The sequence below is a fragment of the Myotis brandtii genome, unplaced genomic scaffold (assembly GCF_000412655.1).
Source record: "Myotis brandtii unplaced genomic scaffold, ASM41265v1 scaffold668, whole genome shotgun sequence".
NCBI lineage: Eukaryota > Metazoa > Chordata > Mammalia > Chiroptera > Vespertilionidae > Myotis > Myotis brandtii.
In genome coordinates this window covers 766,617-780,975 of record NW_005370597.1, presented here as the reverse complement: position 1 = coordinate 780,975, position 14,359 = coordinate 766,617, and the positions used below count along the sequence as shown (strand labels likewise).

Genomic DNA, 14,359 nt, shown 5'->3' with positions numbered 1-14,359 from the left:
GTGCCCCAATGCCCCAACTCGCCTATCGGCCCTACTCTGTGAGTGACAGGGGGGAGCTCCCCAACCCTCTGATCGACCCGTGTGACAGGTGGGTGATAGAGGGTGGCGCCCCAACCCCCCTCCACGGGCCTTGCTCTGTGTGTGACAGGGTAGAGCCATAACCTCCCCATTGGCCCTGCCCTGAGTATGACAGGGTGCAGCGCCCCAACCCCCTGATCCGCCCTGCTCTGTGCGTGACGGGGTGGCGCCGCAACCTCCCCATCGACCCTGCCTTGAGTGTGACAGGGGGCAGTGCCCCAACCCCCCAATCGGCCCTACCCTGAGCATGACTGAGGGTGGCATCGCAACCTCCCGATCCACCCTGCTCTGTGCATGACGGGGCGGCACCCCAACTCCCCAATTGGCCCTGCTCTGAGCCCCACCAGGGGCTGCACCTAGGGATTGGGCCTGCCCTCTGCCACCCGGGAGCAGGCCTAAGTCAGCAGGTCGTTATCTCCCGAGGGGTCCCAGACTGCGAGAGGGCACAGGCTGGGCTGGGGGACCCCCCTCCCCTCCCGAGTGCACAAATTTTTGTGCACCTGGCCTCTAGTTTCATATAAATGAAATAATTTGTGATCTTCTGTGACTGGATTTTTTTTTTTTTTTTACTTAGCATAATACTTTCAAGGTTCTTATTGTATCATGTGTCAGTACTTTTTCTTTGTATGACTAAATAATGGTCTGTATGAGTATACCACATTTTGTTTATCCATTCATCAGTTGATGAGCATTTGTGTTGTTTTAAGTTGATGTTTAACTTTTTGAGGAACTGCAAAATTATATTTTTATTGATTTCAGAGAGGAAGGGAGAGAGAGATAGAAACATCAATGATGAGAATCACTGATCGGCTGCTTCCTGCATGCCCCCCACTGGGGATCTGAGCCCACACTCCAGGCATGTGCCCTTGATTGGAATCGAACTCGGAACCCTTCAGTCCTCAGGGTGACACTCTATCCACTGAGCCAAACCAGCTAGGGGTACAAAATTACTTTTTTTAAACAGTGGCCCCACCATTTTATATTCCCACCAGCAATAAATGAAGGCCCAAATTTCTCTATGTTCAGCACTTTTTAAAAAAAATGTCGTACTGATTTTTAGAGGGAGAGAAAAGGAGATGGATAAAGATAGCAACATCGATGAGAGAGAAACATCATAGATCAGCTACCTCCTGCACAACCCCTTCTAGGGATGGAGTCTGAAACTGCGGCATGTTCCTGACCTGAAATCGAATCGGTGACCTCTTGGTTCATGGGTCAACAATTCAACCACTGAGCCGCACTGGCTGGGCTATATATATGGATTATATATATGGGCTATGTATATAAAAATGTGGGTTCATTTTTTGTTTGTCTTTTTTATTATAGCTGTACTAGTGGATATGCAGTGATATCTCATTGTGGTTTTGATTTGCATATCCCTAATGCCTAATGTTGAACACCTTTTCACATGCTTATTAGCCATTTGTATGTCTACTTTGGAGAAATGTCTGCTCAGATCCTTTGGATTACTTATATTTATTACTAACTTTTAAGAATTCTTTACCCTGGACACAAATCCTTGTCAGATAACTTCCAAATATTTCTCCTTTTTTGTGTATTGTCTTACATTCTTGATTGGTATTGTTGATAGCACAAAAGTTTTTCATTTTGATGTGTCCAATTTATGTATTCTTTTTCTTCTGTTGCTTGTGTTTTTGGTATCATAGCTAAGAAACCATTTATTTTTATGTTTTCTTTTAAGAACTTTATAGTTTTAGCTCTATACAATTAGGATCCATTTTGAGGTAATTTTATGTATGTTGTAAGGCAGGGGTCTCTTTTGCATGTAGATATCCACTCTCCTAACACCTAGTATTTGTTGAAAGACTATTCTTTCATTGAATTGTTTTGGCACTCCAGTTTTTCTTTTTAAGTGTCAAATAGTAGGACTCTGGTTTCCAATCTTTTTTGCTACTAGGACATACACTTTTTCATTTTTAATGTTTCTCTTTTCCCCCCTTCTTTCCCTCAGGATCCAAGGCCATTTTAATTGTCTTAAGCCTTATAGTTTACTATACACATTTGTGTTTACATGGTATGTCTCTACTACTTTAACCATTCAGATGAGTTTACAAAAGCACTGTTATTGGTCACCTTTAGCATTTCTGCCACTTTATCTATTTTAAAAACAACTTTTCAAAGATGTAAATGGGGCCATAGCTGGTTTGGCTCAGTGGGTAGAGCGTTGGCCCTTGGAGTGAAGGGTTCGGGTTTCATTCCGGTCAAGGGTGGGTACCTGGTTTACAGGCTGGATCTCTGGCCCTGATCAGTGCGCATTCAGGAGTCAACCAATCGGCGTGTCTCTCTCATATCAATGTCTGTTTCTCCCTGTCACTTCCACTCTCAAATCAATGGAAAAATGTCCTCAGGTGAGGATTAACAATCTGACAAAAATAATCAGTTCAATTTATATTTGAATTGAGTTATATTTAAGTTAAATCTGAGATTTATCAAATTAGTGTGGTTCATTTTGTCTTGGGGTTTACCATTTACTTTGATGCAAGAACAGCTGCTACATAGAATATCTCACACCTTTTTAAAAAAATATGTTTTTATTAATTTCAGAGAAGGGAGAGAGAGAAATAGAAACATCAATGAGGAGAGAGAATCATTGATCGGCTGCCTCCTACATGCCTTCTACTGGGGATTGAACCTGCAACCCGAACATGTGCCCTGACTGGGAATCAAACTATGATGAAGGGAAGGGCGGCAGGGCAGAGAAATATCCACAGCTCAGACACATCAATCAGTTGCCTTCCACACTCGCCCCAACTGGGACCAGGAATCAAACCTGCAATCCAGGTATGTGCCCTTGTCTGGGAATTGAACCCAAGACCCTATGGTGCTTGGGTCAACGCTCCAACCATTGAACCACACTGGCAAGGACTGAACTGATTTTTTTAAACAAACTGCCAAGTAAACTGGTTTGGAATACAGTCTAATCTGTATATTTCCTCACATTTTTATTAGAAAAATAGTGTGAAAACACTTTGAAATTTTAAATTGGTATTTATTTTTTGAGGAAGTACTAAGACATAAGGTTCAAAGTTCAAAATGGTACAGTGTCTTTATCCCATCACTGTACCTCAGTTCCCATGTTAGCAGTTTCTTGTGTGTTTCTTTAGCATTAATTTTGTATATATGAACAGAAATATATTTTCTTTCTCCTTTTTAAATATCTTTTTATTGATTTCAAAGAGAAGGAAGAAGGAGAGAGAGAAACAATGATGAGAGAGAATCACTGATTGGCTGCCTCTTGCACGCCCTTACTGGGGATGGAGCCCACAACTTGGGCATGTGCCCTGACCTGGAATCGAACTGTGAGCTCCTGGTTCATGGGTCGATGCTCAACCATTGACCCATACCGGCTGGGCATATTATATCTTTTAGGTCTTTGTATAGCTGTATATCAGGATCTGTCTTTTTGCTGCTTTTTTTAACAGCTGCATGGTATTGTTTTGGGATATATCATAAACTGGTACTGTTTTAATGGACACTTGCTAACAAATACAATCTTGCATAGTTATGTATAAGTTATATCTAAGATAAACAAAGTAAAATGATTGGATCAAAGAATATATGTTTATAAAATTTGACAAATATTTCAAATTGCTCTACTCAGAGATTGTTTCAATTTATACTCCCATTGATAATATATCAGAGTATCTGTTTTATATGCCCTGGTTCATATATTGTGTTTTTGATCTTTGACAATATTATAAAAGGTGAGAAATAGTTTTCCTATTTTCATTTGCATTTATTCTGTGATGAGTGAGGTTGAATATTTTCATGTGTTAAGGAGCCAATTTTATTTCCTTCTATAAACTGATTTTTCTATTTGATTACATCCTTTTAATTTGGGGGGCTCCTTATGTATTGGAGAGATTAATCATTTGAGGTGTGAGATGCAGCTTTTTGTGCCATCTGACTTACTTACAGTGATATTTTTACCTTAAAACTTTTAAGCCCTCGACAGGTAGCTCAGTTGGTTAGAGCATGGTCCCAATATGCCACGGTTGTGGATCCCTGGTCAGGGCACATACATGAATCATCCAGTAAATGCCTAAATAATTGGAAAATCAAATCCATCTCTCTCTGTGTGTCTCTGTCTCTGTGTCTCTCTGTCTCTCTGCCCCCTCCCTCCCTCTCTAAAATCAATCAATAAAAATAAATAATTAAAATATTTTTAAAATGTGAGTTGTTAATAATTTTCTTTTGCAGCTCTTGGATTTTGTGTCATAAATAGAAAGTTCTTCTCTAGTCTGAAATATAAAATAATCTTACGATTTTTTCTAGTACTTTCATTGTTAAATTTTTTGAACATTTAAATGGTATATTTAGGACTTTTCTCAGTATAAGTTGTAAATTATGGATCAAATTTTATTTTTTGGTTATAGCTATCCATATAACAATGTTAAAATTAACTTTCCCTTTAAAAAGAGTTCTGTGATACTGTTATCCCAACATAAAATTTAAAAACTTTTTAAAGTTATGAAATATTTCAACCTCATAGAGAAGTATGGAGAATAATAAATCTAGATTGCCCATGTACTCAGTACCTGGACAGAACAAATCTTAATATACTTTTAAAAATATATTTTTATTGATTTAGAGAAAGAGGAAGGGGGAGAGAGAGAAACTTCAGTTGTCCTCCATATGTGCAATGATCTGGGCCTGAACCGGAAACCCAAGGCTGGGAATCCAACTGGCAACCTTTCCGTGCACAGGACGACACTCAATCAATTGAGCCACTCTGGCTGGGCCAAATCTTAATATTTTGTCATGTTTTCTTCTTAAAGAAATAGACAATTTGAAGCCCCTTTACACTTTTTTCTACGCTTTTTCTTGATCTCATTCCATTCCAACTCTTTTCATTTTTGCCTGTTTGTCTTTATACCTGCAACTTTTTAAAAGGCTGTATAATTCGTAGCAGAAAATTGTCATCTTTTCTAGTTAATATTATTGTTATAAATATCCATATCACCACATATTTCATAGTTATATTTATGGACTGTTTAATTCATAGAGTTGAAGAGCCATATGGTAAACATCCTTTTGCAGGCATTTAGGAATAATCTATTCACAATTCTGATCAAGTCTACACCGTACTTCTTGGTGCTTGCTTATTTTGTCAAATTATCTTTTTTTAATCCTCACCTGAGGATATTTTTTCCATTGATTTTTTAAAAATATATTTTTATTGATTTCAGAGCAGAAGGGAGAGAGAGAGGTAGAAACATCAGTGATGAAAGAGAATCATTGATTGGCTGTCTCCTGCATGCCCCCAACCAGGAATCAAGGCTAAAACCCAGGCACGTGCTCTTAACCGTAATTGAACCTGGGACCCTTCAGTCTGCAGGCCGGCGTTCTATCCCCTGAGCCAAACCAGCCAGGGCTCCATTGATTTTTAGAGAGAGTGGAAGGAAGGAGGAGAGAGAGAGAAACATCGACATGAGAAAGACACATTGGTTGCCTCCTACACGCACTCAATGGGGGCAGGGGAATGAACCTGCAACACAGGTACATGCCCTTGACTAGGAATCAAACCTGTGACCCTTCCATGCAAGGGCTGATGCTCTACCACTGAGCCATACCAGCCAGGGCTATTACATTATTTTCTTATATTACATTACTAGGAACTATATTTTTGGATCAAAAGAACATTTTTGGGTCTGTGTTATATTATAAATTGCTTTTCAAAAGGCAGATCTTTCTAAGAAGCCAAAATCAACATAAAAACATTTCCCCAAATGAACAGAAATGATGCTTTATTTGGTTCTAATACCTTCACTTCACCCAGGAAATATATCACCTAGGAAAACGGTTTAGCAATCACTCCTTCTCAATGACTTTAAAGTCATGTCATTTTCCATAGTCACATATTACAGTATACCTCCCAGTGGCAGTTTTTTATTCCAGGGTTTGTACTCCAAACATTGAACTCTCAGTGTACTTCCCTCCCCCCCCCCTTTTTTCTTCTGTTTGGTGTGTATTAAGGCTTTTCTCATTTTATAGGGTATCAGTTAGCAGAGCAATCAAGCCCTTTGCAGAACCTGGCCGCCCTCCAGACTGGTTCTCTCAAAAAGTAAGTTCCCAAGCAAGTTTTAGAGCAGTCTCTGAGATGTGAAGTGGGTTCCCTGCCTTTTAATCACAAGGCTTTTATACCATGAGTAGGGAAAGTAGTTGAGAATACCTTTTCATTATCCGTTATTTGCTTATCCATGCATGTCAGTGTAGCATAACTGTTAAGAGCCCCTTTTCAAAAAAGAAAAAAATGTCTAAAAGTAAAAAAAAAAAAAAACCACAAAAAAACTAAAGACCCCAAGCTTGGGAATTAAATAGATCTGGGTTTAATATGACTCTACTTGAAAACTTTGGACAATGAGCTTCAGTTTTCTCATTTGCAAAGTAGCGATAAAAGTTGCTTCAGGATTGCTTTGAAGATTCAACTGAGGTAATACCTATAAAACATTTAGTACAGTGCCTTGCATATGGTAACTACTCAGTAGATAATAGCTATAAATATTGGCTATTAGGTTATCTTTTTATTTTGAACTGATTTGATGCTAAGTAATTTGCTCTCCTAGAAACATTCATGTCTCCCTTCTCTAAACTTTAGTTTATGTTGAAATTTTCCTGGCTTGCTCAACTTTCACTTTTTTTCCATAGCATTGTGCTTCTCAGTACTCTGAACTTCTAGAAACTACTGAGACCCCAAAGTGAGTACAAAACCAGGCACTCAAGCTAAATCTCTTTAGTGGAGTGTTTACTGAGGAAGTCTGGTTTATATCTATTTATATTACTGGGTGATAAAAGTATTGGAGAAGTTATCTGTGGTTAGGTGGTGGTGGAAAAGGCTCAAAGAAAGCAAATGGGAATGGGAACAGATGTTCTCTTATTCAAATGTGTATATGTTTTATTTTCCACAGACGGAAACGGGGTGAAAAAGGAGAAGTGGTGGAAACTGTTGAAGATGTCATTGTTCGGAAACTGACTGCTGAACGAGTTGAGGAACTAAAGAAAATGATAAAGGAAACCCAGGAAAAATATAGGTACTTATCAGAGAAATGCCAAACGATTGGGGAAGACAAAAGAGACTGACTTCTAATACTGGTTAGGATTTTTATTTATTTATTTGTTTGTTTGTTTGTTTATTTATTTTTAACATTTTAATATATTTTTATGGATTTCCGAGAGGGAGAGAGAGATAGAAACATCAATGATGAGAGAATCATTGATCGGCTGCCTCCTGCATACTCCCAACTGGAGATCGAGTCCACAACTGGGCATGTGCCCTTGACCAGAATCAAACCTAGGACCCTTCAGTCAGCAGGCCAAGGCTCTATCCCCTGGGCCAAACCAGCTAGGGCAGGATTTTTTTTTTTTTTCTTCTTTTTGATTTCAGAGAGGGGAAGAGAGAGGGGGAGAGAGAGAGAAACATTAGTGATAAGAGAGAATCATTAATCGGACACCTCTTGTACGCTGGGGGCCCACAGCCTGGGCATGTGGTCTGACTGGGAATCGAACCATGACCTCCTGGTTTATGGATTGACGCTTAACCCCAGAGCCACACTGGCTGGGCTGGTCGGAATTTTTTAAGTAGCAGATTAAAAATCCCAAGTCTATCTACCTCTCTTCCTACAGACGACTGAAAAGAGATGCAGAACTAATTCAAGCCGGGCACATGGACAGCAGATTGGATGAGCTTTGCAATGACATTGCAATGTGGGTTATATTATATTATTATTATTATTATACTTTTTTCTCTCTTTACCCCTTTTCTCCTTTAGTAATCTGGCTTATTTCCTCCTTCTGCCATTCCTTTAAGACTTGAGAGATTCTGGAAAGGGAGAGCTGCATAGTGGCCTGGCATTGGGAGGGGGGGAAGTGAGTTCTAGAAAGTAATGAGATGGAACATTTCAATGTGAGAACATAACTTAGTTCTAACTTAAAAGTGGCTTCAGTTTGTGTGGATGAAGAACCAGTAGTTAGGCAGTACACTCAAAATTTCCTGTTTTGCTGATAATAATTCCTTTTTAACCCTTTCATCCAGAAACTGCTAGCCTGGCAAATAATTTCCTTGTTAGGCACTGTGAACTGTGGAGGAGCTAGAGCTGGCTAGGATCTAACCTTTAATTTCCTCTTTAGGAAAAAGAAATTGGAGGAAGAGGAGGCTGAAGTAAAGAGGAAGGCTACGGATGCTGCATATCAAGGTAAGCTGAGCCTAGTGACTGTTTAGTGATTGACTATACAGTATTGCATGCTAAAAGCAATTGAAAACTATTTTATAATGTAGAATCCACTGATTCCAATTTACCTGCACACTTTCCTTTGTCATCTCTTATCAGAATAAAAACATCCCTTTGTTTCTTGGAAATAACTCTTAGAAAATTAGCTCTGCTCAAGTCTCACTAGATCTGTGTCCTTTTAGGATACAAAGGCATGAAAATAAAAACATTGAACATAATTAAGATTTTAGAAGTCAAAGGCCTATAAAAAGATTGAGAATAGCCCAGGCACTGGATATGGAGAGGAACTTAAGCATTTGTAATTCTAGGAATACATGCTCTGAGCTCATGAGGTCTTTCCTTGTTAAAAGCAGAATCTTTTTTTTTTTTTTTAATGTTTTTATTGATTTCAGAGAGAGAAACATCAGTGATGAGAAAGAATCATCGATTGGCTGCCTCCTGCATGCCCCCTACTGGAGATTGAGCCCACAACCCTGGGTATGTGCCCCAACTGGGAATCAAACTGTGAGCTCCTGGTTCATGAGTTAATACTCAGCCACTGAGCTGTACCAACCGGGCAAAAGCAGAATCTTAATAATAAGTTGTTAAGGATATTGAGGGATGTTTAAACCACTTTCCTACTCCAAGGGTTTTTGGGATAATTGAATAGTTTAAATGTTTGCTTAATGTGCCCGGCCGTTGAGGCTCAGTGGTGTTAAACATTGGACCCATGCACCAAAGGTCGCTCACCGGTTCAATTCTTGGTTAGGGCATGTGCCTGGGTTGTGTACTCGTTCCTCAGTGTGGGGCATGCAGTAGGCAACCAATTGATCGATCAGTGTTTCTCTTTCACTGATATTTCTGTCTCTCTGTTCCTCTCCTTTCCTCTCTTTCTAAAATCAATAAAAACATTAAAAAAAATTTTTTTTTTTTAGATAAAAAATTAAAAGGTGTTTGCTTAATGTAAGAATTTCTCTTGGGTAAGCTTTCTTGTTTCCCAGAGTGTTAAAGAAAGCCTTTTAAAAAATTTATTTTTAATTTAGCACTGCAGTTACTCAGAATAGGCCGAAAGAAAAAAAAAAAGCAATTCCAGCCCTAACCGGTTTGGCACAGTGGATAGAGCACCGGCCTGCGGACTGAAGGGTCCCAGGTTCGATTCCAGTCAAGCGCATGTACCTGGGTTGCAGGCACATCTCCAGTAGCGGGTGTGCAGGAGGCAGCTGATTGTTTCTCTCTCATGGATGTTTCTACCTCTCTATCCCTCTGCCTTCCTCTCTGTAAAAAAATCAATAAATATAAAAAATCAATAAATATATTTTTTAAATTCCATGAGTTCTAGATTTCATGAAAGGACCACATATGATACTATGTACATCGATTTGATATGCAAGTGTGCAATAAATATATACACATTTCTTCCTATCTGCTTTATGTCATTCTAAAGTATCCATAGGTCAAACTGAGATTTAGAAATGTGAAAAGGCCATAACAGTGAAAATGAAAATAACAGAAGCAACAAAGAAAGCTTTCTAATCCAAACTCAATGCTATTTTAGTAATGCAATATTTCTATTTTTCCTTTATTATATAATAGCCAAGTATGTCTAGTTTCATTTAGTTAATCTTGAAGACTTAGAAATTGTTCTTATATGTTCTAGCTCGTCAAGCAGTAAAAACACCCCCTCGGAGGTTACCCACTGTGATGGTTCGATCTCCTATAGATTCTGCCTCCCCAGGAAGTGATTATCCACTTGGGGACTTGACTGCAACCACTATGGAAGAGGCCACCTCTGGCGTGAGTACATTTCCATATGCAGGAATTAATCAGCAAAGGGGCAATAAGCCAGCAGAGAGCTGAGTGATGAGGAAATCACTTTTGGCCTGGAGGCAACTTCCTCTCTTGGTCTGAATGTCAAAGACTTACTTTACCTTGTTCTGTGCTCTAAGATAAGGATGGACCTAAAAACATTGAGGCTTTGACCTTTTGAGAGATAGGTAAAAGACTATATCAAGGAATTGTTTGTGTTAGTCCTATGAAATTCCTGCTGAAATAAGGAACAGTTGTTTTGTAATATATAATATTGGTAGTGGGTAAGGAGTTTGTATAAAAGGTAGGTTGGGTGGAGTGATTGGGTCATTGTGGGTTTGAGTAGGTGTAAAAGAAACAATTGTGGGGAAGAAAGTTGTGGCTGAGAGCAGGAGGGTAGGGGGTTTCTGGGCAGTTCCACTCAGGACTAAAACAATAATAGTTAGACACACTAACCCACCCAGATTAATAGGGAACCTTTCAGAGTTTGAGAAGTCAGATAAAGGTTCTCTGTTGTCTCTTAGGTAACCCCTGGGACTTTGCCGAGTACCCCAGTCACCTCGTTTCCTGGGATTCCTGACACCCTTCCTCCAGGCTCTGCACCCTTAGAAGCCCCCATGACCCCAGTAACAGATGATTCACCCCAGAAAAAGATGCTTGGACAGAAAGCAACTCCACCCCCCTCCCCTCTGCTGTCAGAGCTCTTGAAGAAGGGCAGCCTCCTGCCTACTAGCCCCAGACTGGTATGGAGACTTCTGTGGGTGTTTGAGAGCTGTGGTGATTTAATATTTTGGAAGGGAGTGCCTGGGACCTAAAATATGACATGGAAAAAAAGATTTAAAAGAGAAAGAGATCTCCTAGTTAAATGTTAATTAATTAAAAAAACAAACAATCCAACACAGTAAGTTGATAGTGCTCTTGGATCCTGAGGTATTTGAAACCATAATTATTTTGGTTCTCTTCTCCAGAGAACTCTTGTTACAAAATTAGAGTTTCCCTTGGGTCTGAAATTACTCTCTTTGGATATTAACTTTTATTTTTGTAAAGTTTGGTCAACTGCTGGAGCTTTTTTGGGAAGTGGTAGTAAAGGAAAGCTTGAGTGTAGCCTTCACCTCTATTCTTCCCTGATAGGTCAATGAGAGTGAAATGGCTGTGGCTTCTGGCCACCTGAACAGTACAGGTGTCCTCCTGGAGGTAGGCGGGGTCCTTCCCATGATACATGGTGGGGATTTGCAGCAAACACCCAACACTGTTGCAGCCTCCCCTGCTGCCTCAGGTAAGTCATCACTTTTCCATATTTACTTTACTTTAGAGATACTGAACTTGGCATTGATAGTCCTTGGTTTCTAGTCTTTGTTACTAAGCAATTGTTAATCCTAGATTTAAAGTCCAATCTTGGAACTATTTACCTGTTAAATCCTGTAGTGTCCCAGATTTTAAATCTCATCTTCAAAATATTGATAGCCCTGGATGATCACAGCATAGATATTAATGAGAGGAATAGAGAAGTTAATAGTGAAGCTGCTTCTCTGAGGCTTGCAAATTAAGATACCTGAGTTTATAGAGTAGAGGATTGAGATTTGGATTCAGGGACCTGGACTTGAGTCTCAGGCCTACCACACTCTGATTTTGTGACCTTGGCTAAGTAACTTAACTCTTGAGCCTCAGTTTTCTCTTTTATTAATTGCAATGTTTATACTTCACAAAAATGTAGAGATAATTAAATGATGTAGAAAATGTAAGGCAAAAAAAAGCCCTTTGCAAAATACCAAACAAACATTAGATATTGGCATTTGATTTTGAGTGGTTTATGGCACACTTAACTTTAGCAGAAGTGACATTTATTCACACCAGTTTTTTGGTATGTTTAATTTTTTTCTGAGGAAAAATTACTACCCAATTTTCATATACATTGTGTGTTCTAGTGCTTTGGGTCATTCCTATCTTGGTATAAGATATTAAGTAAAGGTAGAGAAAGTAAAGATATAGTTAATGAGTTTGTTCAACAGGAATTGCTTTCATTCTTTGAGATTAAAAATTTTCTTGGTTGTGTCTTAAAGTGGCTATTGCTTCTTATTCATGTGCTTCTTTCTTACCTCATTTTGTGTACCTCTTTGTCTGTTAGGTGCTCCCACTCTTTCCCGGCTTTTAGAAGCTGGTCCTACACAGTTCACCACACCTCTTGCTTCCTTCACTACTGTTGCCAGTGAGCCTCCAGTTAAACTTGTGCCACCCCCTGTAGAGTCTGTGTCCCAGGCTACCATTGTCATGATGCCTGCGCTACCAGCACCATCCTCTGCTCCGGCTGTCTCCACTCCTGAGAGTGTAGCTCCAGGTGCGTCCCTGACCCACGCCCTGAGCAGCCGCTAGGTCCAAAATTTCAGTTAGAGAAAAGTGATCAAGAGCATCAGCTCTAATTCACATGCCTCTGTTCTGTTCCCCATGGACATTTGCCATCTTTATCCTTAAGAAAAACAAGAATGTGAGAAGAGGTGGGTGGGCTTTTAATGTGTTGGGGGAAAGGCCAAATGTACACATAAGAGTGGGCTTGAGAATATGTTCTCACTAAAACTGGGAGAAGAAAACATAGGCAGATGTAAGAACTTTTTCTGAGCTTTAGTGTATGGGTACTTGACATCTGTCTACATCCTTGATGTGATCTCCATGTGGTCGCTTGGTTCTAAATAAGCTTCTGAGATGCTTTTCTCTTCCTGTTATTCAGTGAGTCAGCCTGACACTTGTGTTCCCATGGAGGCTGTGGGGGATCCACATACTGTGACTGTTTCCATGGATAGCAGTGAAATCTCCATGATTATCAATTCTATCAAAGAAGAGTGTTTCCGATCAGGGGTAGCAGAGGCTTCTGGAGGATCAAAGGCTCCCAGCATAGATGGGAAGGAAGATTTAGATCTGGCTGAGAAGATGGATATTGCTGTGTCTTACACGGGTGAAGAGCTTGACTTTGAGACCGTTGGAGACATCATTGCTATCATTGAGGACAAGGTAACTATTCAGCAACACCCAAAAGAATCTCTCGTGGGTCCTACATAGGCTTCTCTCCTCAGCCTCTCCTTGCTTCTCATAGTAACAATTACATAAACAATTTTCCTGCTCTGCCCACCTCCATCTCTGTAGTCCCAAAGCCCTTTGGTGCCGACGTACTAGTTATCTCCCCAGCCATCCTTATGTTACTGGTTTGCACAGGACAGATGCCTGTCCATTGATTGCTTCTACTACATGGAGAAAATGGAGAGAGAAGCTGCAGATTAGGCCATCTCATTCGGTGCTAACAGAATTGAGGTAATTGAGCTTCTGCGACTTCAGCAGTGTATGTTTTATGGGACAGGTAGATGATCATCCTGAAGTGCTGGATGTGGCAGCAGTGGAAGCAGCATTGTCGTTCTGTGAAGATAATGATGATCCTCGGTCTCTGCCTGGCCCCTGGGAGCACCCTATGCAGCAGGAAAGGGACAAGCCAGTTCCTCTTTCTGCACCAGAATTGACAGTCAAGCAAGAGAGGCTGGACTTTGAGGAATCGGAAAACAAAGGAATCCATGAACTGGTAGACATCAGAGAACCTGGTGTTGAGATCAAAATGGAACCTACAGAACCAGAGCAAGGCATTTCAGGGGCTGAAATAGTCACTGGGGTTGCTCCAGCCACATGTATGGAGCCACCAGAACTCAGGAATCAGGACTTAGATGAGGAACCCAGAAGTACTGCAGCTGGAGAGATTGTTGAAGTAGATGTTGCCAGTGGGAAAGGCGATGAGACTCCACTTACAACTGTGAAGACAGAGGTATTTACAATAAGGGTCTGGGAGGATGAAGGGTTATACCTTAGGTAAGAAGTGAAAGTTTAGGCCTCTGGTTTTTTGTTGCATTCCTGAGTTTTGACATGTTTGATGTGTCTAAAGTGTATGGGTGTGATGAGTGCTATACATATATATACTTAACCTATATCTGTTAAAGAATGTAATAGAATCTTTTTTTTTTTGAAGCATTAAAGCATTTAATTAAATTTGTAAATGGAACCAAAATTAACACAGGCTCCTTTTAACAATTATTAAATTTGTATATGTTTATAAGGAAAATAAGAGAATAATTAATATCATAATTGAACCAGGGTTTTGTATTTATAACTTTAATAAATTGAACAATTAATTTTAAACCACTATTTTTTTTTCCTTTTCATAAGCCTTTATCTTATGTCTCTAAGCAGTAAATTAGATTTTTTTTTTTGCTAAA

The 14,359-nt window shown here is 39.7% G+C and overlaps 1 protein-coding gene across 12 annotated transcripts in view; it reads left to right on the top strand.

Annotated features, from left to right (window-relative positions):
- LOC102256357 (bromodomain-containing protein 8) overlaps window positions 1-14,359 on the top strand; it is a 25,853-nt gene that overhangs the window by 3,642 nt on the left and 7,852 nt on the right. For 4 of the 12 annotated variants that reach the window (XM_014529091.1, XM_014529089.1, XM_014529093.1 and 1 more), the window contains exons 3-14: window positions 2,051-2,113; window positions 6,094-6,163; window positions 6,748-6,797; window positions 7,008-7,130; window positions 7,723-7,803; window positions 8,227-8,291; window positions 9,964-10,100; window positions 10,637-10,855; window positions 11,244-11,388; window positions 12,238-12,447; window positions 12,835-13,115; window positions 13,459-13,911. In XM_014529091.1, coding sequence (XP_014384577.1) covers window positions 2,051-2,113; window positions 6,094-6,163; window positions 6,748-6,797; window positions 7,008-7,130; window positions 7,723-7,803; window positions 8,227-8,291; window positions 9,964-10,100; window positions 10,637-10,855; window positions 11,244-11,388; window positions 12,238-12,447; window positions 12,835-13,115; window positions 13,459-13,911 — 1,897 coding nt within the window. The remainder of the gene's footprint in view (window positions 1-2,050; window positions 2,114-6,093; window positions 6,164-6,747; window positions 6,798-7,007; window positions 7,131-7,722; window positions 7,804-8,226; window positions 8,292-9,963; window positions 10,101-10,636; window positions 10,856-11,243; window positions 11,389-12,237; window positions 12,448-12,834; window positions 13,116-13,458; window positions 13,912-14,359) is intronic. The other 8 variants (XM_014529095.1, XM_014529096.1, XM_014529092.1 and 5 more) reach the window with 5 other exon arrangements.